The 25,985-nt window shown below is 52.4% G+C and overlaps 2 protein-coding genes across 2 annotated transcripts; both read left to right on the plus strand.

The window, feature by feature from the left end:
* The first annotated feature begins 3,255 nt into the window (after positions 1 to 3,255).
* Positions 3,256 to 6,653, plus strand: SOX12 (SRY-box transcription factor 12). Its single transcript, XM_055307663.1, has one exon. It carries the CDS (start codon positions 3,733 to 3,735, stop codon positions 4,699 to 4,701), a length of 969 nt encoding a protein of 322 aa, XP_055163638.1. The 5' UTR covers positions 3,256 to 3,732; the 3' UTR covers positions 4,702 to 6,653.
* Positions 6,654 to 13,159: 6,506 nt separating this feature from the next.
* NRSN2 (neurensin 2) lies at positions 13,160 to 25,680 on the plus strand. Its single transcript, XM_055304861.1, has 3 exons — positions 13,160 to 13,421; positions 22,041 to 22,235; positions 24,133 to 25,680. The coding sequence occupies exons 2-3, from the start codon at positions 22,050 to 22,052 to the stop codon at positions 24,556 to 24,558; spliced, it is 612 nt and encodes a 203-aa protein (XP_055160836.1). The 5' UTR covers positions 13,160 to 13,421; positions 22,041 to 22,049; the 3' UTR covers positions 24,559 to 25,680.
* The last annotated feature ends 305 nt before the right edge of the window (positions 25,681 to 25,985 follow it).

Below are 25,985 nucleotides of genomic sequence, written 5' to 3' on the forward strand. Positions count from 1 at the left end.
GCACAATGTGCTCTCACTCTCTCTCTCTCTCAAAAAAAAAAAAAGATTGAAATAATGAAAAGGATCTCTTCTATGCTGCTGGTGCAGAAGTAAATTGGTACAACTTGGAAGTTTGACATTACTTTGTAAAAGTTAGCCACAAGTTCTCAGATGTAGCCATTACAATTTCCAGGATATACTCTGGAGACCCTGCATTTGAGCTCCAGGGGCACATCTAGGACTGTTAACAGTAACAGTCTTCATATGAACAAAAACCTGGCAATAATCCAATTGTCCGTGGATGGGACAACAGATAGGAAAACTGTAGTATATTCCTGCAGCAGAAAATGAACCAACCTCACAGTGGTGCAATATTTTAGGTGAATCTTAGCCTTGTAATACTGAGTGAGAAAGTAAATAACAGACTATTACGTACAACATGATGCCTTTTTGACAAAGCTAAAGGGAAGAGAGTATCTTTTTAAGAAGCTGTACTTTCAAAAGTAAGAAGAGAAACTGCAACCCTCATACACTGCTGGTAGCAATGTAAAATGGTTCAGCCAATCCACTGAGACAGAATAGATAAATGGTTGCTTATAGCTGAGGGTTGGAGCAGAGGTAGAGGAGATGGAGGAGAAATGGATAACAAGCACAGAGTTTCTTTGGGGGCTGATGAAAATAGTCTAAAATTGATTGTGGTGATGGTTGCACAACTCTGAACATACCATTGCATTGCACACTTTGACTGAACAGGGATCCCTGGGTGGCGCAGCGGTTTGGCGCCTGCCTTTGGCCCAGGGCGCGATCCTGGAGACCCGGGATCGAATCCCACGCCGGGCTCCCGGTGTATGGAGCCTGCTTCTCCCTCTGCCTATGTCTCTGCCTCTCTCTCTCTCTCTCTCTCTCTGTGACTATCATGAGAAAAAAAAAGAAAAAGAAATGAATGAACATTGTGGTCTATGAATTGTATCTCAATAAAGTTGAGCAAGGAGCCTGAACCAGGGGTCTGTCTTGGGACCTGAGACCATGACCTGAGCTGAAAGCAGACGCTTACTGACTGAGCCACCCAGGCACCCTGGTTAACTGGTTTTTATTATATTATGTATAAATAAATATAAACAAACAGAAAGTGAGTCAACTATGGATAATGACAAAATGTGCCACAGACAACCAATTCTGAGATGTAGGGGAGTGGGTGGGCTACATCAGAGAGTGATCAGGGCAGACCTCTCCCGGGAATCAACTTAAGCTGAGGCTAGAATAAAATGAGTCAACCATGTGGAGATGGGGGTGAAAAAATTTCCAGGCAAAGCTGATAGCATGTACAAAGGCCGTAAGGTGGGCCCAAGCCTTCTGGGCTTGAGGATCATCCAGGAGGCCAATCCTTTGAAGCCCTAAGAATAATAGCAGTAGCCACCAGAGTGAGACCTTCAAAGTTCCTAAGCACTGAAAAGATGGCCATGCCCTCATAGAGGTCATTTAAAAGAAAACGCATTCTTAAATGGGAAAAATGTGAAAGTGTTAGAAAAATTATTTTAAAAAGTTTTAATTTTCCCATGATTTGAAATATATACATCCTTTTTTGAAATAAATACATCCCCACTCCGCCAATTTTATTTTCATGTTGATGTCTCTACGTTGTTGGTGCCCAGAGTCCCAGACAACAAATATTTATTGAGCATTTACTGGGTGTCAGGGATTTGTTCACAGCCATTTTTCCACTTAACTTGTAAAACCACCATAGGAGGGAGAAACTGCTCTTTCTCATTTCAAGGAGAAAGAAAAGGAGGCACTGGGATGCCAATACAGTAATTCTGACTCAGTGGAGGATTGAACTGGCCAAGCTCCCGTTCTGAAGGTTCAAACCTGGGGGATCTCCAATTCTCAGGGCCCAATAAATCTTGGAAGAGCCCGTCGGTCAGAAGCAGGGCCTTCTCCTTCCCAGAGCCCTGTGCCTTTAAGAGTCTCCCCCTCCCGCCGGCCACGCTCCAATTTCCCTCCCGGGCACCCAGAGCACCACCCCGCCCCCCGCGTCTGCAGAGCCGCACCTCAGTCCTTCCTCTCCGCCCCACACTCTCCGGCAGTGCTCTGGGTCCCCACCCACCCGGTGGTGGGTGAGGTCTGCCCCCGGGCTCTCACCCTCCGCCCTCCGATAGGATACTGCCCACTGCGCCCCAGCCGAATGCCACTTTTGAGACCCTGATCCCGACCCCCCCAGCTCCTGAATCTGAGGGGCGAGGCCCCGGCGCCCCTTCCCATCGCCCAGGCCCGTGGCGCCGTGAAGGTGACCTCCCCCGGGGGCAGCACAGGGCCCGCGGTGCCTGAGCAGGCTCACACGTGGTGAGCGGGGAGCGCGCAACCCCTCCCCGCCACGCGCCTCGAGCATGCGTCGCGGACACGCCCCTTGGCCTGGCTCCGCCCCCGTGCCCGCGCACGCTTCTCCAGGCTCGGGAGGGACGTCGCGCCCCGGTCCCGCAAACTGCGCGTTGCGGTGTAGGGTGGGACCTGGGATGGGACACTCCCGCATCCTCGAACCTCGCCTGAAGACTGTAAGAAGCGAAGCGGACAGTCAGTCCTGCCCAGGACCCTTGACTGGTAGGCAAGATGCCCCAGCGAGATGCGCTGAGCTGGGACCGCGAGCCTAGGATTCGAGCCCTAGTCGGCTTGTCTTCCTTGTTCCGAATCCGGAAAATGGGCGTCATACTCTCTTCTTTCTCAGGACTCTTGTGGCGCCTCAAACGAGAGTCAAAAAAAATGTGAAAGAGCTTTGTTCATTGCGTTCAAAAGCATTTGTCCAGCCCCTGTGTGGCTGGACCCTGTGTGTCCTAGGCAGGGGCTACATCTGTGAAACAATGAGTCTGGCCCCTTGAAGAGCTCTCCCGATCCTGAGTACCCCCCCCCCTACACACACACATTCTGTTCTGGGATGGTTCAGAAAGACGCCTCCAAAAGAGGAGGGGGCGGAGGCCCCACCTGGCGGCAGGTGTCACTGAATAAGCTAAAATTTCAAAGGCAACGTGGGGCGGGACGAGCTCTGAGAGGCAGATGGGAAGCACGCTCCGCGTTCCCCACCCTCCTTCCAGTCCCCAGCCTAAGAAAAGAAACCGACCTCATCCGACACCCTCCAACCCAGCCGCGAGACCGCCCAGCCCCGCAGCCCGAGCCCCGCCCCGCCCCGGCAGCCAGCGATTGGGAGATGCAAATACCAGCTTCTCTGCCCAGCAACGGGTGACGCGCCGCCCGAGCGCGAGGCGTGGCCCGGCCGCAGCCCAAGCGGGCACCTCGGTGTTTACACGGGGCGGCCCCGCGCGCGCCGCAGCGGCCCGCAGACGGCGAGGGGGAGGGGTGGAGCGCGCGCCGGCGGGGCCGCGCGGGGAGAAAGACACTGGAAGGCGGCGGGGCGGGGAGCTGCGCGCGCGGGCCGCGGCTGAGCAGGAGGCTGCGAGGAGAGCCCGCGGGGGCCGGAGGGTGCGATTCCTCCGCCCCCGCAAAACAATGTGCAGCGTGCGGCCGGGCGCAACTTGCCGGAGGCGGCGGGGGCGCGCCGAGCCCGCCTGAGACCGCGCCGCTGACCTTCTCCCCCCGCCGTCCGTTGGGCCCGAGCGCCCAGCTCCTCGCTCCTCAGCTCGCGGGGGCCGGGCCGAGCTGCGGGGCGGGGCCGCCCCTCCGTCGCTGCTGCCTCCTCCCCCACCCCCAGCCGCGGAGGATGCGGACGGCCCCCGGCGGCGTCTAGCGGCCCCGGGCCCAGGCGCGATGGTGCAGCAGCGGGGCGCGAGGGCCAAGCGGGACGGCGGCCCGCCGCCCCCGGGGCCCGGGCCGGCCGAGGAGGGGGCGCGTGAGCCCGGCTGGTGCAAGACGCCGAGCGGCCACATCAAGAGACCGATGAACGCATTCATGGTGTGGTCGCAGCACGAGCGGCGGAAGATCATGGACCAGTGGCCCGACATGCACAACGCCGAGATCTCCAAGCGCCTGGGCCGCCGCTGGCAGCTGCTGCAGGACTCGGAGAAGATCCCGTTTGTGCGGGAGGCGGAGCGGCTGCGCCTCAAGCACATGGCGGATTACCCGGACTACAAGTACCGGCCGCGCAAAAAGAGCAAGGGGGCGCCCGCCAAGGCGCGGCCCCGCCCCCCCGGCGGTGGCGGTGGCGGTGGCGGCGGTGGCGGCGGCGGCGGCAGCCGGCTCAAGCCCGGGCCGCAGCTGCCGGGCCGCGGGGGCCGCCGAGCAGCGGGCGGGCCTTTGGGGGTCGGCGCGGCGGCGCCGGAGGACGACGACGAGGACGACGACGAGGAGCTGCTGGAAGTGCGCCTGGTCGAGACCCCCGGGAGGGAGCTGTGGAGGATGGTCCCGGCGGGGCGGGCTGCCCGGGGGCCCGCGGAGCGCGCCCAGGGGCCGTCGGGCGAGGGGGCGGCTGTCACCGCCTCCTCCCCCACTCCGTCGGAGGACGAGGAGCCGGAGGAAGAGGAGGAGGAGGCGGCGGCGGCGGAGGAAGGCGAAGAGGAGACGGTGGCGTCGGGGGAGGAGCCGCTGGGCTTTCTGTCCCGACTGCCCCCCGGCCCCGCCGGCCTGGACTGCAGCGCCCTGGACCGCGACCCGGACCTGCCGCCCCCCTCGGGCACGTCGCATTTCGAGTTCCCGGACTACTGCACCCCCGAGGTTACCGAGATGATCGCGGGGGATTGGCGCCCGTCTAGCATCGCCGACCTGGTTTTCACCTACTGAGCCCACCGTCAGCGGGGCGCGCACGCCCCCAAACCAGCTGTTTACATACAGGAATCAGGTATTGGGGCCCCTCGGAGGCCGAGGCTGGCACCCCATCTCCCGCGCAGCCTCCCCCCTCCTAGACGTGCCCACCCCCCTCGAATCCAGACATGCCCCTCCCCCGCAGACACACCCCAAGGCAGCCCAACCCCCACTCTCCCTGACATCCAAGCCCCGCCCCTTCTTGCCCCCTCCCGCACAGCCACCAGCAGCCAGCCCCCCTCCTTTACACCTCCCGTCCACTCCTACAGACCTGCACCCCTCCCCCATCTCGCACACGCCCCTCCTCGTGGCCGGAGGACACGCCCCTGCCCTTGCTCCCGAATCCCTCCGCCTAGCCCGCCTCTTCTCTTGTTTAGGGGGGCGCTGCGGCTGGGCGGCACCGCGCGCTCCTCCCAGGCCCCTCTCCTCCCCCTCCCCCTCCCCTCCCCCTCCCGGAGCGCTGGGGCACGCCCCCTTCTCGCGCATGCTTAATGCTCCTTGGGAGGAGGGGGCCGGTCTCAGTCGGACCGCACGCCTCTGTGGCCGGCTCCGGGAAGAAGTGGGGAGGGTGTTGAGCGATCCTGAGAAATCTTTTATCCGGGAGCCGCGGCTTCCTTTCAACCCGACGGGGCGTCGCTGCCTTAATGGGAGGAGCACTAGGAAGGGGGAGAAGGAGACTAGCTGGCCCGGAAGGGTTTGGTTTGGAGCTTGGAACTCTCCCTGGTGGCAAAGCCCCTTTTCCTTGCGGGGTTGCCTAGATTGACGTGCATCTCCTTCTCCCACCGCCACCCCACCCCCATCCCCGCCCCACCCCCACCCCCCACCCAGCCTACCTACACGCACCGCTAGACTGCCTCCACAGTCTACCTTGGTCCCAGAAACCTCCCTTTTCTTTCCCCCACCTGGGAACTGAGAATAGGGTCTTCATCTGGAACTGCACCACGAGAGGACTGCCCAAGGAAACTCCGCACCAAGGCATTTATGGGAGTCTGTCTGGAGACAGGGTTCTTGCTGCTCTGTCCACCCCTCCCCAGCCGAGTGCCCCATCACGACAAGGCACACTCCCAGCCTGGGCTTCTCCCTACGCCCGCCACTCCCTCCTATCACTCGAGTCCTGTGCCCACAGTGACAGTATTCAGTGGGAGAAACTGAGGCACGGTGGTACTGGGTGGGGGGTGTTGAGACTGAGCCACGATAGCAGCCGGAGTGGCAAGAAGAGCCCCGCTTTTAAACAGCTGGCTTGAGAAAGACTATCGACTGGGCCAGTGAGACTGGAGGGAGGGTCAGAGTAGCGGAGGTGTGTCGTTTGCGCCTGTTTTTCCACGTGAAAACTTGGTACAGGGCTGCTGTCTGAGGAGGTTGTGTTCAGTTCGGGGTGCCCTCGGGGACCCTGCCCCTCTCACTCCCCAACTCTCCAATCGATCAAGTTCCGCCCCTCCGGCCTCCCCACACCCCTTTCTGCCCTCACTACCTGTATCTCACCGGCGTGTGTTCACCCTCCCGGGTGTGCACACACTCTCATTCACACACACAAATCTCAGGAACAAACGGTCCCAGAGTCCTCCTGGACCCCTGCCCAGGGTCTCCGCAGGTCTCTGCCCCACGCGTTCCCGTCGCTGACAAAGCCACCAGCTGCCTCCTTTAAGCTTGGTGCTCCGGCTCTGGGCCTTTCTCGCTCTCTCTTTTTCTGTCTCTCTTTCTTGCTCTCTTTCTCTCTTTTTCTTTTTTTTTTAAAGAAAAACAACAACGAAAAGACAATGAAAAAACCCAGAAAACGTCATGTGAGTGAAGAGATGTCACTGTCTGTGGTCTTGGAGAACTAGTCTAGTAGCTGAGGGGAGGGGTCCCTCTGGTCTGGGGCACTGGCACCCACAGCAGGACTTCCGCCAGTCTGATGCCAGGACTGAATAAAGTGTATTTGCCCCGACCTCGCCCTGTGGTTCTACATGTCTCTGCCTTTCCTCAACGGTCCCTCAGACAGTTGGCCAGAGTGAAGTCCATGTGACTTAGCACCGTGCAGGAAGAGTGGGGTCCATGGGCAAGGCACCTGGCCCCTTTAGGCCTCTGTCTCCTGCTCTCTCAGGACTCCCTGGTCTTTATTAAGGGTGACAAGGCCAGGTGTGTGACATAAATGAGAGAGGCTGGGTAGACACTGGCTTTCTGACCGACTTCGTTGGGGGCAGCAGCTCACCTCAGGCAGCTGTGACCTTGTGAGAATGCAGCCCACAGTGGCCAGATTTTCAAAGAGAAGATAGATACCTGGATGTTTCTATGAGCATCTCAGTTGCAAAATGAAAGCTGGTTCAAAAATTTTTAAATCCTTGTGCTCAAATGAACCCAAGTGTGCAGGCATCCCTGGTCCAAGGGGCCCAGTTTGACCCTGACCTTAACGTCAATTAGAAGGGTCAGGCCACATTGTCTGGGCCCCAAAGCCCCAGTACCACCACCACCACCCAGCACCTGTGTGACCTTGGGAAAGTTGACTTCACCCTGATTCTTTTCATAGGAGTAACGTGAGGATGATAACAGTGCCTGCTGCAGGGTGAGATGAAGTTTGAGGTGAGAAGCATTTAATAAGATGCTCCCCAAAATGTACTACTACACTGTCCAGAGGAGAAAACAGAGTCAGGATGGCAATGCAGTGTGTAGGAGGGCCTGCGAGCAGCCAAGGTCAGAGTCAGGGCCCCACGCTTGGGCTCTCTCTCCCTGTGGAGTGTTAGGTCAGGGTGCTACCTCTCCCTTGTTTGCCTCTGCAGGTGGTGGTAGGCTGTCCCCTCAGGGCTTCTAGTGGGGTAGGATTGGTCCCAGCACCTGGCGCATCATTGGCCCACAGTATAGATTTATTGAATGAGTAAGGAAGAGCCATGGGAGCCCCAGCAATACCTGTCCTTGAAATTCTTATCAGTGGGTTCAGGATGCAGAGGAAAGCCTTTTCAAAATTCTTTGTCCTCCTGACACCCTTCCCCCGAATTCCTCTACTGCCAGATCCAGTGAATTCCTAGGGTTGAACAGAGCCTGTGTGCCTGGGAAGAACCACGGCCAAGTGTGCAGACCTCATTCAGAGAGGGTATTTGGGGACTGGGATACCCAAAGGCAATTTCAGAGAAGAGTGTGGCAGGCTCTGGAGGGCTAGGTCCCTATGGAAAGGGGGTCTGGGTGGGGGAGGTGCAAGAATTAGTGACCGTGCTCTCTGAAAGCAAGATGGCAATCAGTCCTCTAGGAAAGAATTGATAAGGTGAGAAATACAGAGATAGGTGCCACCTGAAACGCCCTTGAAAGAAGGACTTCCCCAGCCATGAGAAGTAAGGTCAGTGGATGGCCTCCAGCTGCCAGAGCCAATCCACCCAGGGCAGCCTGCACCCAGCGTCCCAGGGAGATGGGGTATAAACAAATGCCTGGCCTGGCCTTTTGGGTTCAGTGTGGGGGACAGACCTGACAGGCAGCACAAGTACACCAACTCCCCCTGCCGACACTCACCCCGGACCCCTCCAGGGTGGCCGGAGCTTTGCCAGGCCTGCAGCGCAGTTTGACCTCCCATACTCAATCCTGCGTGCTCCCTCTTCTTTTCACAGGTGTCTTTATGCCTAATAAATATCTTGCACCCTAGACTCTGTCTCCGCGTCTGCTTTTGGGGGGAACTCTGTGCAGTGGAGAGTGTGAGGGGCCCGGACAGAGGGAATTGGGTTGCTGGCCCTACCTGCACCTGGGTTCCTCTGGTGTCCCCTGACCTCAGGAGGGGGTCTCTTCCTTCCCCCTCCCACCCCACGCCAGCAGCCCTAGCCTCAGGGCCGCACCCTTTCCAGGCGGCATCAGTTAGAAACTGCAGCCTCAGCCCTCCAGTGACTGCAGATCCCTCTTCTGGCCGAAGCTGGAGAGAGGGAGGTTGTAGGTCTTTTTGCCCTTCAGTATGCTGCCGCCACCGCTGTTGTCAGGCAGTGCCTGGCTGGGATAGTCCTAGATCGCTGTGGCACTTTGGGCAGGGTACTTTTGCAGGTCTCAGGTCCCCATATATAATGCTGGGGAGGGGAAAGTAAGAACGGAAGGGAGACCATTTATTGTTACTTGCTTCTTTCCATTTCAGAAGGAAATGGATTCTGACCTGGAAAAGGTGGGGAGAGACCTGCTTGTGTGGACTCTGGGGACACCTAGAGGCTGAAAGGAATAGGAAGCGTTTGAGGATGGGGCTGGGGTGTGTCCCACTCCAATCTCACTTGGTTCATGTAGTCACTCATCCATGGCTTCCTAGACCTGGGCAATTTAAACCATCTTGGTTCCAAGGCTTTAAGTACACCTGTACACCAAGGTGTTGGTTATTTTTGCTGGGTAACAAATTTCCCCAAACTTAACAGCCTACAACAACAGGCATTTATTGTTCCAGTCTCTGCTGGCCAGGTATCCAGGCGTGCTTTAGCTGAGTTCTCTGCTCAGACTCTCACAGGGCCACATCAAGGTGTTGGCTGGACTGCCTTGCTTTCTGGAGCTCAGCGTCCTCTTCCAAATACATGGTTGTGGGGGCAGAATTCAGTTCCTTGGGGTCAAGGTCACTCTCTGGGTTCTTCCCTGCTGTCAGCTGGTGCCACTCCTGAATCCAGAGGGCTACTCCCAGTGTCTGTCTTCCCAGTGTTCTCACAGAATGGCACCTTATTTTGCTAAGGCCAGGAAGAAGAATATTCCTGCAGCTTCCAGTTGCTTGCCTGAGGGAAGGCTTGCGTTAATTGATTCATTGATTCACTCATTTTTTAAAGTAGTCTCTATGCCCAACATGGGGCTACAACTAATGACCCCAAGGTCAAGAGTCACATGCTCTACTGACTAAGCCAGCCAGGTGTCCCAGGGAATGCTCTCTTTTAAAGGGCTCAATTGATTAGATCGAGCCCACCCAGGAAAGTCTCCCATCTGGTTGACTAAAAATCAACTAATTTGGGACCTTATCACATCTGCAAAATCCCTTCACCTTGGCCATATAATGTAACCAAATCACAAGAATGACCTCCATCATACTCACTGGTCTCACCCCCACGGAGGGTAGCAGGTTATGTTGGGCATGTACCAGCGGGCTGGAATTTTGGGGCCATCTTCGAATGATGCTTAATATAGCTGTATATATGCTATATATGCTCAAGTCCATATCTCCATCCTGATGTTGCCAGACTTGTGTCTAGTTGTCTCCTTGTCATGTCCACTGGGATGTCTAATTGTCACCTCAAACTTGGCATGCCTAAACATGAATTCTTGTTTCCACGTGCTTCCTTTCCCCACCCCACATCTTCACATCTCATGTGACTAAAAGACCAGCAACCTGTTGGTCATCCTTAGCTCCTCTTTTTCCCGATAGCTTCATATCCCTTGTTCATGTTGGCTCTACTTTCAAAATGTATCCTGTGTCCAATCACTTCTCATGGTCCTCCCCCCTCCCTGCCCACCTACCACCCATCTCTTGCCTGGTATCCTGAGTCAGCCTCCTCACTGAACTCCTTGCTTTCTCCTTTGCTCCAATCACAGTCTTCTTGTCCAAATAGCAGCCAGAGGAATAGGCTATAAATCAGACTATGTCCCACCTCTGCTCAAAACCCTCCACTGGCACCCATCTCATTCAGACTAAAAGCCAAAGTCCTCAGCATGGCCTGCAAAATCCTATATAATTTGGTTTGTAGCCCACTATGGGATTCACCTCTATTGCTCTTTCCTTCCTTTGCCATACTGTAGCCACACTGGCTTCCTTGATGTTCCTTAAAACTACCAAACACATGTCCACTTCAGCCCTTTTGAACAGCCCTTTGCTGTTCACTCTGCTGGAAATGCTTTTTTTTTTTTTTAGATTTTATTTATTTGAGAGAGAGAGAGAGGGTGAGAGAGAGCATGAGCAGGGGGCCAGAGGAAGAGGAACAAGCCAACTTGCCACTGAGTGGGCAGCCTGATGCGGGGCTCAATCACAGGACCTTGAGATCACAACCAGAGGGGAAGGCAGACACTCAACCAACTGCACTACTTGGGCGCCTCTGTTTGAAATGGTTACTACCTCCGAATTGGCCCTCAGGATTCAAGAGTTGCACCAGTTGACAGTGAGGAAGAACACAGGGAGAGACCTTGACCCCAAGGAACTGAATTCTGCCCCCACCACCATGTATTTGGAAGAGGACGCTGAGCTCCAGAAAGGAAAGCAGTCCAGTCTTTGGATCTTGGTTCCAACGTCACTACCTCAAAAAGGTCTTCCCTGATCATTCTTAAAAAGTAACACACATCCTTACATTATCCTCTTATTTGCTTTCTTTTTCTTAATAGCATTTATCATTGTGGTATTTGTCATATGCAGTTTTAATTTTGTAATTCTCTCTAATTAGTATGTCAGCTTCTCAAGGGAGGAATGGCTTCTACATGGGATTCCTTGCCTTGGCTCATTCAGTCACTCATTTACTCACCTATTCAACAAACATTTATAAAGGGCCTGCTTTTGCCAGGCTCTGTGCTGGGTGCTGGTGTACAAAGGTGAAAAAGACAGACATGGCCTGTCCTCACTGAACTCATAGTCCTGAGGAGGAGAAAGACATAACCAGAGGGATGGAAGTACATTGATGGAGATGGATGTGGGACTGGGGGAACACAGAGAGGTACTTAATGTGGACATGGAGCAAGGGCATGGTTAGATCATTTTATGGAGACAGTGATGTTTAAGCTGTGACCGAGACCCTCAGTAAGGTTGTTGTGGTTTTATTTTTTTTTAAGGATTTTATTTATTTATTCATGAGCGAAAGACACACACACAGAGGCAGAAGCAGGCTCCCTACAAGGAGCGCCATGTGGGACTCGATCCCAGATCCCGGGATCATGCCCTGAGCCACCCAGGCATCCCAGTTGTTGTGGTTTTAGAACACAGCTACAAGTTCTCTGACATCCTTCCCATAAATTTACTTCTTCCTGAGACTGGGCTGGCCTTCGTGATCCACTTGTAACCAGTAGAATGTAGCAGAAAGATGCTGTAGGTTTCTACATGAAAATACCAAATAAGAAGTCCACGTCCTTAAGATCATCATGCAATGAAGAAGCCCAAAACATGGGAGGAGCTCTGTATCCATGCTCCAGGTGATGCAGTCACCTCCCCATGTATATGCCCATGCTATGAGCAAAGGAGAGCCCCCAATCATTCAAGCCACTCCCAGGTGAAACAGCCTGAGGGGTCTTTTGAGAACAAACATGACCAGGATGCCTTGATGGCTCAGTGGGTTAAGGCTGTGACTCTTGGTTTCTTTTTCTTTCTTTCTTTCTTTCTTTCTTTCTTTCTTTCTTTCTTTCTTTCTTTCTTCTCTTGGTTTCTATTCAGGTCATGATCTCAGGGTTGTGAGACTGTGCTCCATGTCCAGCTCTGCTCTTAGAGGGGAGTCTGCTTGGGATTCCCTTTTCCTCTCTCTCTGCCCTTCCCCTCACTTTCTCTCTAAAAATAAATAAATAAGGGGCACCAGAGTGGCTCAGTGGTTGAGCATCTGTGTCCGACTCAGGGCGTGATCCTGGGGTCCTGGGATCGAGTCTGCATCAGGCTCTTCGTAGGGAGCCTGCTTCTCTCTCTGCCTATGTCTCTGCCTCTCTCTGTGTCTCTCATGAATAAATAAATAAAACCTTTTAAAAATAAATAAGGGGATCCCTGAGTGTCTCAGCAGTTTAGCGCCTGCCTCCCGCCCAGGGCGTGATCCTGGTGTCTGGGATCAAGTCCCGCATCGGGCTCCCTGCATGGAGCCTGCTTCTCCCTCTGCCTGTGTCTCTGCCTTTCTCTCTGTGTGTGTCTCTCATGAATGAATAAATAAAATCTTTAAAAAAATAAATCTTAAAAAAAAAAAAAAGAAATGTGACTAACTCTGAAACCTTTCAGTGGTTCCCCATTACCCTCAGGATGAATGCTAAGATTCTTGGCATTCAAGGCCTTTTACAGTTGCAGCTGTACCCTAAAACTCTGCCTCAACCATGCCAGTTCACTCCCCATAACAATACCCTCCTAGGCCATTTGTCTTTGCTCTTGTCAAGAAATTACAGGGAATTTGGGCTAATCATCTTGCCTTTTGAGGTCTTACTTTCCCCATCTAGGCAGTTAGGTGGTTGGACCAGAAATATTTAAGACCATATCCAGTCTGGCATTCAGGGAGCCTATGAAAAGGAGGGAGAAACTGCTTACAGCCAAACCTGCCTATCTAGCTTCTTTTAGGTTGCCTAGCAATGGATGCCAAACATCTCCCCATTCTAGGAGGTTTCTTAGCAACCCAATTTCTCACCCTCAGTTGTTTTCAGGGTTTTCTGTTAACTAAATGAATCTTAAGTTCTGTTCTTTCCCTTCCAAGAAAATCTGCCGCCAAGGAACTCTTTGGAGACCTGGATCTCATTGGCCAGAACTAATCACATGTTTTTTTCTGACTTCAAGGGAACTAGGAAATGTATGTGATGCACATGGAAATTTGGTGAGCAGTCTATGTCTCTACCACAGGATTGAAATAAAGCTTCCTTGACAAGCTGACATATGAGCAGAGATCTGAATAAAGCCAGAAGCTAGCCATGCAGATATCTGGAGAAGGATCAGTAAAAGCAGAGAAACAAGTACAAAGGCTCTGACACCTTAACATGGGAGTTCGCCTGATGCACTTAGTTCATTCAAGGATGCCGGTGCGGCCGGGGTGGTGAGTGGTGAGTGAGGAGATGGAAGAAGAGGAGATCACTAGGTAAGTAAGGTTGTGGGGGAGGGGCAATCGCGGGTCCTAGTAAGACTAGTTTGGGGTAGTCATTGCTGTGTAACAAATCATCTTTCAACTTACTAGCTTAACACTGTTTTATTATCTCCTGAGATATTGTGGGTTTATAGGATTTAGTGGGATAGTTATTCTGCTCATGTGACATCATCCGAGGGCCCAAGTGGGCTGACATGTCTGAGATGACTCACTCACACCATGCTGTCCAATACAGTGTTTTGTGCTAGCTGTGGGCTGGAGGTTTGTCCGGGGCTGTCAAACCCCAGCTGGGGCTGGAGCACCTGCATGTGGCCTTTCTGTGTGGCTTGGGCTTCTTTAAAGGCACGGGGACTGGGCTCCAAGAGGGAGCTTTCCAGAAGGGAGTGTTCCAAGAGGCAGGGAAGAAGAAACTGGTCTTCTTGAGAGCTAAGTCCAGAACAAGCACAACGTTGTTTTTGCCACCTTTGGCTGGTTGAAGCAACCGCCGTGCCAGCTCAGACTGAGGAGAAATAAACTCCATCTCTTGAAGGGCAGAGTGATGAAGAGTCTGTGGCCATATTTAATCTACCACAGTTTTCTCCTTTTATCCTGAGTAAGATGACATGTCATTAGAGGGTTTTGAGCAGGCAGTGAGACTGCCCTGTGAGAATCTGACTCATGCATTAAAGCTCACTGTGGCACAATGTAGAGAAGAGACCACTAGGGGGCAGGGCAAAAGCCCTAGATGAAAGAGAATGGTTAGTGGGGATCTAAGATGACGGTTAGTTATGTTCCAAGTGGGGCCCTGGCTGACCCACTGACACCTGACTGTCCAATATGATGGCACTAGCCATATGTGGCTATTAAAACTTAAAGTAATTAAGGTTAGGAAGTGCCTAGCTGGCTCAGAGGGTAGACCATGTGACTCTTGATGTTGGGCCGTGAGTTCAAGCCCCACATTGGGTATAGATAGAGCCTACTTAAAAATAAATAAGTAAAAAAAATAATTAGGTCAAATGAAATTTAGAATTCAGTTCATCAGTCTTACTAGCCACACTTCAAATGCTTAATAGCCAAATATGGCCAGTGGTTCCTGTTTAGGCAGCACACACAGATCTAGACCATTCCCATTGTTGGAGAAATTTCTATTGGATAGCACTGGCTTAGTAAACCTTCTCATCTCTTACAGGGTTCTACATCTAAAATCTTTAACTACAGAGTCCCACTCTCTGACCTCAGGCTCCCTTCCTTCCCATCTACCTATTTTTGGACTTCATTGAGTTCCTCCGTCTGGAATTCCTGCATCTTCTACAGATCCATCTGCTCTCCTCCTGAGCTGCATTGGCATCCTTCCTTACTGAGCCAGGATCCATCCTGAGGTTCATTATCAGGTCTATTTTCTCCTCTGCTCTCTGCATCCACATTCACCCCCTCTTTCTGCCCCACCTGTTCAGGAGCTGGGGTTCCAGTGGCCTCCTTCATTCCCATTTCTCCTGACACTGCCAAAGAAAGTCACAACCATACACGCTATTGTCTCTACAGATCCTGGCCTCAAAGCCATGGGAGCAAATTCAGATTCTGCCACATTGTGTCTGAATGACAGGTTGGTGACCTCAGGCAAGTGACCTCATAAGGTCATTGAGAAGATAAATTATGCTGGCACACAGGAAATGCTCAGTATGTGACATCTGTCACCACCACCGCCATTATCATTATTGATTATTCCAAATCTTTACTACCCTTTGAAAAGATTGTAGTAAACTATACATAACTTAAAATTTATCATTAGCACATTCACAATGTCGTGCATCCAGCACCATTATCTAGTTCTAGATTATTTCTATCACTCTAAAAGGAAAACCACAAAGCAATAACTCACCATTCCTTCCTTCTCCCAGCCCCTAAGAACCACTAACCTGTTTTCTGTCTCTGTGGATTTTCTGACTCTGGCTATTTCATATATGTGAAAACATACAATATGTGGCCTTTTATGTCTGATCCACCACCCTTTTTAAGCCTCCTTTTGAACTAAAACCTTCCTCTTTCTTTCTTTTTTTATTTTTAATAATTTACATTCTAAGTCAGTGCTACACCCGACATGGGGCTTAAACTCACAAACCCAAGATCAGGACTTGCATGCTCCACTGACTGAGCCAGCCAGGCACCCTTAAAACCTTCCTCTTTCTTAATAGATGATGCTTCTTATTTTTCTCCAGAGCATTCAATTTATCAGATGTCTTGTCACTCAATTCCCTACCCTCCTCACCTATAAACTAATGTAACAATAATAGTAGTAGTGACAACGATCATTTGTTGGGGTCTTACTCTGTGCAAGGTGCTTCAGTAGGGGTTTTATATGCATATCTCATTTCACTCTTATAACCTTCCTAAGAAGCAACCACTAATATATCTATTTTATGGTCAGGGAAACGGAGGCTTAGAGCAGTTAAATCATGTAAGCAGTGAGTGGCAGAACCAAGATTCAAACATGGATCTGTTACATGCAGAGTTCAACTCATAACCACCACACTGTATCTCTTCTTGGTGGCCACCCTCCTTCTTCCCCCAGCTCTCAGAGGACACTGGATCTTTCCTGTGCTGGCCCAAAGCCCATCCTTCCTGTACACCTGACCTCATCCCTTCCCATTGCCTCTAGAACCTCATCCATCCCCTCTCCCATATCATCAGAGCTGAAACTGATTCAAACCATTGTGGACTGGAATCATCTGATTGCTTCTTCACTCATCTGATGCCTAAAGTGGGATGACTCAAAGGCCAGGCTCAGCTGGGACTGGTAGCTTCATGTGGACCTCTCCATGTGGTTTCTGCTTCTTCACAGCATGGTGGCCTCAAGGTAGATAGACTTCCTGCATGGCTCCTCGGGTCACCAAGAGCCAGAGTTCCAGGGGAGGTGCATGTCCTCTTATGTCCTAGCCTTAGATGTCAGAGCATCACTTGCCCCATGCAGCCATCAGCTCATACAAGATACAAAGAGAGGGTATATAGATTCCCCCGTCTCCTTTGGAGAAGTGCTAAAGAATTTGTGGCCATTTTTAAAACCAGCACAGGTTGTTCCCAATCTTTTCTTATTCCTGTAGCTCATTTTACCCCCTACCATCTCTTGGAGCCATTCATTTCTCTGCAAGGTCCACTAGGCTGACATAATTATCTCTGATGTGGAGATTCCTCACTGGTCTCTCTGCTGCCACTCTGGAGCATTCTATCCTGCAGCCAGAGGGATCTTTTCAGTGTGCAGTTCAGATCACATCCCTCCTTCAAATGCTTCCATGGTTCCCCATGACTCTTGGGTTGAACTGCAAACTCTTTTCCTTGGCTTGTTAGGCCCTGAAGGGTGTCGTGTATGCCTGCTTATCCAGCTTCATGTCCTGTCACCACTTGAGGCCTTTAGTTTTGGGCACCAGGACTTCCTCTTTCTGTCTCTGTCTGTCTCACACACAGTTAAATGAGTAATTAATACATGGAAAGCACTTAGACAAGCCCTTTGCACATAGTGAACATCATATATTTGTTATTATTATGAGTCTATGTTCAGTAAATATTTATTGAGTGGCCTACTCAATGCCAAGCATGACATGACGCTTCGGAACACAACAGTGAATGGAAAAAGATATGGCCTCATCTTGCAGTTTATTGGTCTCTGTATCTCCAGCCCCAGCACATGGAGAGGCAGAATGGATGTTCAAGGCATGAAGGTATGTTTGTGCAATGCTGTTTGATGAAGTTCAGAGCAGTGCAGTGACTTTCCCAAGACCACACAGCAAGTGTGGGACAAAACCAAGGCTGTGGGCACAGGACAAGAAATGAAGTAGACACAATTATCTGGCAAGGGCTGGCTCTCCGCACACGCTGCCCAGGGCAGACCTGAGGGTAGGTTAGAGAGACCAAGGGAGGCTATCTCGTTTGTTCCTTCCAGAGAGGAAAGGAAGCTACTCTCCCAACCCCTCCTCCCTAACCTCAACTCCCTTCTCAAGATTCGAGGGGCTGACCCTTAGCCAGGTCAGGGGGTCAAAGAGGGAAAGAGAATGGAGAGAGGATAGGGGACTCCGTAAGAAGTAGGGGGCTCCCGAGGGAGAGGGGGCTCAGCCATGGGTGAGAGACCAGAATCTGTGGAGCAGGTGGCAGCTCAGCAAGATGAGCGTTTGTGTACTGGGTTAGGGACTCCGTGGAGGGAATGGAAACCTATAGAGGGGGCCGAGGATGCAATGAGGAAGTGACGGCTCAGTGAAGGCAAGGGTCTTGGGTCAGAGGGGTGAGAGATGGAGGGAGCGATGGAATGTCGGATGAGGAGTTTGAGGGACCGAAGGGGGGGAGTGCGTTCCGGGGAGGCCGTGGGGTTTCCGCGAGCGGTCTGGGGCCTCAGAGTGAGAAGGAAACTCTTTTTTTTTTAAATTTTTTTATTCATTTATGATAGTCACACACACACAGAGAGAGAGAGAGAGAGGCAGAGACACAGGCTGAGGGAGAAGCAGGCTCCATGCACCGGGAGCCCGACGTGGGATTTGATCCCGGGTCTCCAGGATCGCGCCCTGGGCCAAAGGCAGGCGCCAAACCGCTGCGCCACCCAGGGATCCCCGAGAAGGAAACTCTTGAAGGAGACAGGGGCTATCCGTCCTGCAGGGGTCCGCAATCTGCAGAGCCAGCCCTTGGGGCGGGCGGGTGCCCCCCTCCTACCCCCGTATCACCCCCGCCCCCGGGCTGCGGCGCAGGCGCCGACAAAAGCAGCTTCTGCTCGGCTCTCGCTCTGGCTCCCGCTCGGCGGAGACAGCAGGCGGAGAGGTGAGCTCGGCCCTGCTCCACGCGCGCCCTGACCCCCACCCCGCCTTCTCCCGGGTTCCGGGGAGCCCCACCTCAGCCCGCATCCCCAGCCCGGCCGCGTCCAGCCTCGGACGGGGCGGCGGCGCCCGAGCCTTGGTGTGCCCTGGGCTTTGGGCGGTGAGGTCCCAGAGAAGTGGCAGGGGGCAGAGATCTCACCAGCCCCATCTCCCGGAGACACCTCAGTGCCGAGTGGATGCGCAAAGGCTTCAGAGGACGAGACGCTACCCACCTCTTTGCTAGAAACCTATTCCCACCCTCCGTGCCTCAGTTTCCTCCTGGGGGAAAGGCGGCTGTTGATCTCGACCAGGGAACTGGTGGGCCGGTCAGAAACAGTGGTGCGGTGTAGAGCAGGAGGAACTGGCCCCCCAACAGGGCGCCCCTTCACCGAGCCAGGGCAGCGCCCGCCACTGGAGTGGGAGGGCCTGGGGGTCTGGGAAGGAGAACTGAGGCGGCGCAGGCAACAGATTCCATCCGTCTTCAGGCCCTCGCGCCTGTCACCTTCGCGTACTCCTCCCTCCCCTCGCCTCCGCCGCAGTCTCCCCCCTCGGACCCTGCGGCCCCCTCCTCTTCCCGCTCCTTTCACACCGAGGAGCTCCTCCCTCCTCCTGCCCAGGGACACCTCCCCAGCTGTTCCTAGGGCAACCGGCGTCCCGGGTACCCGCAGTGGGGTCCGGAGCCTCCTCTGTCCCGCTCCCCCTGATCGCCGGACCCGCTCCCTGCAACCTTAACTCGGGGGGAGGAGGGGCCAGGCCGAGGGGGAGGCGGCGTCAAGGTCAAGGTCACCTTCCTTCTCCAGTCCCAGCAAGATCCAGAGACCAGGTATAGTTAGGGGAAGAGGGACCGTGAGCTGCAGGGGCAGGAGCTGGCCCAGACCAACAATTCCTGAGCCTCTCTTCCCTGCCCCCTCTCCCCTCCTAGGGTGTTTAACGAATAGTCGCTGCTTTGACGCCGACGGCCCCCGGCCGGCACTCACCCTCCGGACCCCCGGGAGCCTCGCGGGCGCCGGGCCGGGGCGGGTCCCTCACTGGCCACACCCCTCGGGGCCCCGCCCACCGGCCTGCGGGGCGATCCCCGCTCCCTCCCGGGACCGCCCGTCGGCTTCTTCTCTTTCGTTTTTGGTCTCTGCCTTTTCCCATTCACTGTCCAAAAAGATGTATTTTTTGTCTTTTCCTTTTCTTTTCTTTTCCCCCCGAGTTGTGGGTGAGGGTTGTGAAGAGCCGCGATTTATTTATAGAACAGGCTTTTAAGAAAAGCACTTCTGGCGCTTGTGTGGATCCGTGGGGGCTCCAAGGGTCGCCCCAGCACGCTTTGGCTGTGTGTGTGTGTGTGTGTGTGTGTGTGTGTGTGTGTGTGTGGAGTGTCTTTGTGTGTAGTGTGTCTGTGTGTCTGTTTCTCTGTGCTACGTGTGTCTATCTGAATATGTCTCTCTGTGGTATATGTGTGCCTGTCTGGGTATTTCTCTGTTAGGTTTGTGTATCCGTGTTGGTGTGTGTCTCTGGTGTGTATGTGCATCAGTCCATGGTATGTCTCTGATTTGTGTATGTATATGCCTATCTGTCTGTGCTGTGTATGTGGGTGCTGGTGAGTGTCTCCATGCAGGAAATTGAAGGCCACATCTGACTGGAAATTAGAGGGGGAGTCTAGAAATCTGTCTTATCCTTCGGTGTAAGTGCATTGCTTTATTTTTATTTTTTAGAGATTTTATGTATTTAGTGAAACAGAGCCTGCGAGCAGGGGTTGGGGTAGAGGGAGAGGGAAAGATAGAATCTCAAAATGCACCCCCTGAGTACTTGGGGGCTTAATCTTACGACCCCTGAGATCATGACCTGAGCTGAAATCAAGAGTTAGAAACTCAACCAACTGAGTCACCCAGGCACCACACTCACTGCTTTATTTTGTTTGAAACTGTTCAGGGGTCCTGACACAGGAGCCCAGTCCTTCGCCAGTGCAAACACACACCCCCTTCCCAAACCCACCCTTCCCCTCATCCCCTACTTTGGTTGTAGTCCTGTCTGCCTATGGATATACAAGTACTTTCCATTACCAAGTTTTCAGTGTCTCTGTCTGTGAAAAGATTCTTTCTTTTTTTAAAAAAAATTTTTTTTGATTTTTATTTATTTATGATAGTCACACACACACAGAGAGAGAAGCAGAGACACAGGCAGAGAGAGAAGCAGGCTCCATGCACCGGGAGCCCGAAGTGGGATTCGATCCCGGGTCTCCAGGATCGCGCCCTGGGCCAAAGGCAGGCGCCAAACCGCCGCGCCACCCAGGGATCCCTCTTTTTTTTTTTTTTTAAAGATTTATTCATTCATTCATGAGAGACACACAGAGAGAGGCAGAGACATAGGCAGAGGGAGAAGCAGGCTCCATGCAGGGAAGCCCGATGCCTGACCCAGTTCCGGGACCTCGGGACCATGCCCTGAGCCAAAGGCAGATGCTCAAGGGCTGAGCCACCCAGGCATCCCCGAAAAGAGAAATTCTTAAGATTAGTGGTTGCCATAGGCAGGGCAAAATGTGTGAAGGGAGTCAAAGATACAAACTCCAGTTATAAAATAAATAAGTTACAAGGATATAATGTATAGCATGGTGACTATGGTTAATAATACCGTATTGCATATTTTAAAGTTGCTAAGAGAGTAGAACTTAAAAGTTCTCTCATAGGGAAAGAAATATATTGGTAACTAGGTACAGTGACAGATGTTAACTAGGTTTCTTATGGTGATCATCACAAATACCAAATCATTATGTTTTACACCTGAAACTAATATGCTTTTTGTCAAGTATACCTCAATAAACAATGTATTCTTAAAAAAGGAGGGTTCTTAGATAGGTTTCCCTAGAAAGCTAAAAACCCTTAAACCTAAGAGGGCCCTGACTTTCACCTCCTCTGGAGTCAAGATGACTTGGGGTTTGGAGGCTGTGGCCTTGTGAGGGGCAGTCCTGGGGAGGGATTTTTTAGAACCTTGCACCTGGGGAAGTTGTCCTGATTGGGCAAGTGTCAGCCATGATGACAGTTATCCCCAAGAATACCAAAAGAGGGGAAGATTTTGAGAGGAGATGGGGGATGAGAACCTCTTACTCCAGATATGGGACCCAAAAAGTTTAGGATAAAAGTAATAATGAAGAGAGGGACCTGGGTGGCTCAGTCGGTTAAGCATCTGCCTTCAGCTCAGGTCATGGTCCTGGAGTCCTGGGATTGAGTCCCACATTGGGCTCCCTGCTCAGCAGAGAGCCTGCTTCTCCCTCTCCCTCTGCCTGTTCCCTCTGCTTGTGCTCCCCTCCCCCTCTCTCTGTCAAATAAATAAAATCTTTAAAAATAATAATATTAAGAAATTATAGTAATAGTAATGACAACTGGTACTATTTCTTGGCCTCACATATGGTAACTGTGTGAAGCAGGTGTGATTATTAGCTGCTTTACAGATGAGGAAACCAATTTTTGGAAAGTGGAAGGCACTCGCCTAAGGCCACACAGCCAGGAAGTTGTGGATCTGGGATTTCATCCGACAGTCAGACCCCAAAACTCACAGTCTTAGCCACTGGGTGGCCTCCAGACTAAACAACCTTATTTATTGGCATCTACAAATGTCAAGCACTGGCCTTAAGAGATCCTGTGCACTGACTCATTCACATTGTATGTGTAGAAATTCAAATCAGTATCTAGAAGACCAGGCTGTATTATGAGTGTGGGTTACCTAAAATGGGAGGAAAAGTAGATGACACACAAAGATTCAGGGGCCTGGGAGGGTCTCACGGATCGCTCCCTCTGTCCACTGCACCTTACTTCCCCCACAGAGATCCACGATGCCAGACTGTGACCGTTCCTGCAGCTGTAGCCGCGGCCCCAATGTGGAAGATGGCAAATGGTATGGGGTCCGCTCCTACCTGCATCTCTTCTATGAAGACTGTGCAGGTACAGCTCTCAGCGATGACCCTGAGGGGCCTCCTATTCTGTGTCCCCGCCGACCCTGGCCCTCACTGTGCTGGAAGGTAAGGCCAGAGAACAACTTTTGTGATTTCCTGTGGCTGCAGGGAGGAGATGGGATCAGTGGATAGAAAGAAATGGGAAGGTATAGCAGGTAGGAGTCTTGCACATGCAAGCAACCACAAGAACAACAAAAACCCAGTTGGGGGGCACCTGGCTGACTCAGCTGGTAGAGCATGTGACTCTGGATCTCAAGGTCGTGAGGTCAAGCCCCACATTGGGCGTGGAGCCTACTTAAAAAAAACTGGCAAATGGCTACTGTTAAGTCATTCAAAACCTTACAAATTTGGGGCACCTGGCTGGCTCAGTTGGTAGAATGTACAACTCTTGATCTCAGAGTTACAGGTTTGAGCTCCACACTGGGTACAGAGATTACCTAAAAATAAAATATTTTTTTAAAAAATTCAAGCAGGTTTAAACAATAAAGGGAAAATGTAGGTCATTTTATTGAAAGGACCAGAGGTTGAGCAACTTCAGACAAAGGTCAATCCAGTGGTTCAAGATTTCTCTTAGTCTTCAGCCCCCCACCCCACCATGGTGCCCCTACTCTGTGACTCATTTAGCTTTAGGATCTACCCACATGTTCCCCAGGTAGTTGCTACCATGCTGATCCTCAGTGTTTCACTCCACACCATCTACAGGAAATCAGAATTTCCTCCAGTATTTCCTTCAGAAAAGAAGCAATGCTTTCCATTTCCAGTCCTGTCAAGCATTGCATTGGCTCTGATTGGATCACATGCCTTTCTCTGAACTAATTACGGTGGCCAGGGGGCTAGTAAACACTGACTGGCAGGAAGGGCTTCATCTCAGTTAAATCTTACTGTGGCTTCACAATGATATATTGAGGTTCTGTTGCCAGGGCAGTCGAAGACATGAGAGAAACAGTGTCTATAACTGCCAGGGAGAGTGGTCAGTGAGGGCTCACAGTGTAGGGAAAGGTGGCAGTAAGCTGAATCCCTACAATGGGCACAGTTCTTTGCAAATACTGTAAGGGGACTGAGGCAGAGGGTCCTTCCTCTCTGCTTTCAAAGGGCTTCATTCTAGAGGGGAGGCAAAGTGCCAAGATACGTAGAGTGAATGCACAACCTCAGGACAAATGATCAGAGAGGAAACGCTCTCGGTACCTGGGGTGATCAGGGAAGATTCTCCGGAGAGGGTGCGTATGTATTTTTAAATTTTGAGCATCTTCTAATTGCCAGGCACTGTGCTAGGCTCTTGAGGACAGAGAATTTAAGATGTGTTTGGTCCCTCTCCTCTAGGAGCTCCTCGCTGTGGTTCATTTAGTCATTCTGCAAACATTCACTCAGCTGTGGCTCTGTGCCAGTGCCATGGGGATCCAGACTGTGTCTGTTCTCATGGCTCTCCAGGCTCTCATTCCAGCAGGGCAGGCCGACCACACTCCCGTAGTAATGAGAGTACATGTTCAAGTGTGCACCAGGGTGAGTGCACTGAAGAACAAATGTACGCAGGTTTGTACAAATGCAAAGCAGGAGACCCTGACCCAGTCCCAGCGGCATCCTGAGAGGCTTCCCTGAGAAGATGAGGTTTGAGATGAGGTCTGAAGGATGTGTAGGAGTTATCTTGACTGAGAAATAAGTAGATGGGACAGAGAGATGAGATGGGACCCAAATAACAATGGAGGAAAACTCAAGGTAGACAGAAAAACCCACTAAGTGGGAGCTAGAAAGGACATTCATTGACCAAGGGGCCTCAAGATTCCAAATAGAACCTGACAGCTTGTGCCCTTCATCAGTTAGATCTTAGAAGATGTGTTCTGTGAATCCCCTGTGATTCCTATCTCTTAAAGTTAGACCAAGGTGTTACCTTTAAGTCCAGTTGGGATCACCTGCCCTCCCCCCCAGCCGGCCCTGGCTACCTCCAAATCTGTCTGCCTGTCTCCAGATCAGTCTGTCTTCGGCGACCCTGCTTCTGCTGCTGGGTGTGGCAGCCCTGACCACCGGCTATGCGGTACCCCCCAAGCTGGAGGGCATCGGAGAGGGGGAGTTCCTGGTGTTGGATCAGCGGGCAGCCGATTACAACCAGGCTCTGGGCACCTGCCGCTTGGCAGGCACAGCACTCTGTGTGGCGGCTGGGATCCTGCTGGCCATTTGCCTCTTCTGGGCCGTGACTGGCTGGCTGAGCCAGGACATGAAGGCAGAACCCTTGGACCCCGACGCTGATGGCCACGTGGAGATCTTCGGGGATGAGCCAGAACAGCAGCTGTCGCCCATCTTCCGAGACGCCAATGGCCAGTGTTGGTTCTCACCACCTGCCAGCCCCTTTGGGCAATCGTCTGTGCAGACCATCCAGCCCAAGCGGGACTCTTGAGCTGCCCACAAGGCCAGAGGAGGAGCCAGACCTGGGTCTGGACCATTCCTCTGTCCCACCACACCCTGCCCTCCGATTGTCTCCCTAACTTCTCACTTTCAGTGGGGCCCCTTCCTCTTATGCCCCCAGAACCCTAGGTCAAGAGAGTCTGGAGCTCAAATCCCAGTGCCCCTTCCCAAGGATTGGGCCCCAACTCATCCAAGATGCCAATTTTTCCCAAGTCCTCCCAAAACTTCCCACCTAACCCTCCTTCCCAAGACCCTTCAGGAGCAGAAAACATCCTCCTTGATCTATCCCCATCGTACTCTGTGTGACCCCGGGCAAGCCACTTATCCTTTCAGACCATCAGTTCCTGTCTCCATACTATGAGGGGTTTGGATCAGGTTCTAGAGTTCCATGACTTTCCTCTTCTCCCCAGCTATGAGCATTACTCTCCATAGACAACGTTGGGGGGAGAGGTAGTGGAGTCTTTCTCATCCCCTGACCCCTTCCTATGTCAGCTGCTCCAGGATGCCCGAGGATGGGTCAGAAACATTCACTTGGACTTCACCTCCAGGATGGTGCAAATAGTCACCTCCCACAGAAGGTTTTCTATGTGTGTTTTGGCATCAGAGCCCCTCTGTCCCACCCATCATGGGCTATGTTTAGCCTCAGTTTACAGATGAGGTGGCTGAGGGAGGCTGGCCGTCTGCAGGAATTTGAACCCACATCTTCTGTCCCCTCTTGGGCCAACTCTTGTTCTACAGCTGGAACAGGGGGCCTGCTGGACACTTTCCTGGCTTCCAGGGAACCTCCAGGAGTGGAAGATGGTTGATCCAGAGAGCCTGGTTGGAGGCCTGATGGTCCTACATGGCTCAGAAGATACTTTGAACATGCATTTAAATGGTCTCCAAGAGCCAGGGGTAGGAGAACTGGGATGTCTTTGTCCCTCAATATTCATTCCCCTAGAAACCATCATCCACAAGTCCTGAACTTACCCTGTAACAAATGTGTCCTACTGGGGGTACCAGCACCTCCATCCTGCAGGCTCCACAGCCAGACACATCATCTCCATTCATTCCACGAGGGGGAGCTCCAAGATAGCTGGAGAGAGGCGCCGCTGCACCTGGCCCAGGTCCCACCTCCAGCCTGGAGGTCTCCGTTCCCTACCAGGCAGGCACTACTGCCCCTGTGCCCCATGCCCCTTCCCCATCCTGCACACCTTCAGTCTTACCTTCCCTTTGAATAAACAGATGGGATGGATACTGACTTTGCTTCTTTTCTCCCTACGTGCCACGGGTAGAGAGGAAAAAGACTATTGGGAGCTCCTACCATGTGCTGGGCACTTAAGTCCACTATTTCTCATTAGCTCCTCATGATCACTCTTTGAGAAAGGGGACTATTATCTTCATTTTACAGATGAGTTAACTAGTGGTCAGAGAAATGAC

Source organism: Nyctereutes procyonoides, unplaced genomic scaffold (assembly GCF_905146905.1).
Source record: "Nyctereutes procyonoides isolate TBG_1078 unplaced genomic scaffold, NYPRO_anot_genome, whole genome shotgun sequence".
Classification (NCBI taxonomy): domain Eukaryota; kingdom Metazoa; phylum Chordata; class Mammalia; order Carnivora; family Canidae; genus Nyctereutes; species Nyctereutes procyonoides.

Excerpts from the sequence above, each read along its gene's own strand:
- SOX12 (XM_055307663.1), top strand. The coding sequence starts at position 3,733 with ATGGTGCAGCAGCGGGGCGCGAGGGCCAAGCGGGACGGCGGCCCGCCG.
- NRSN2 (XM_055304861.1), top strand. The coding sequence starts at position 22,050 with ATGCCAGACTGTGACCGTTCCTGCAGCTGTAGCCGCGGCCCCAATGTG. Across the intron at positions 22,236-24,132 it reads GGCCCTCACTGTGCTGGAAG|ATCAGTCTGTCTTCGGCGAC; the intron begins GTAAGGCCAGAG and ends GCCTGTCTCCAG.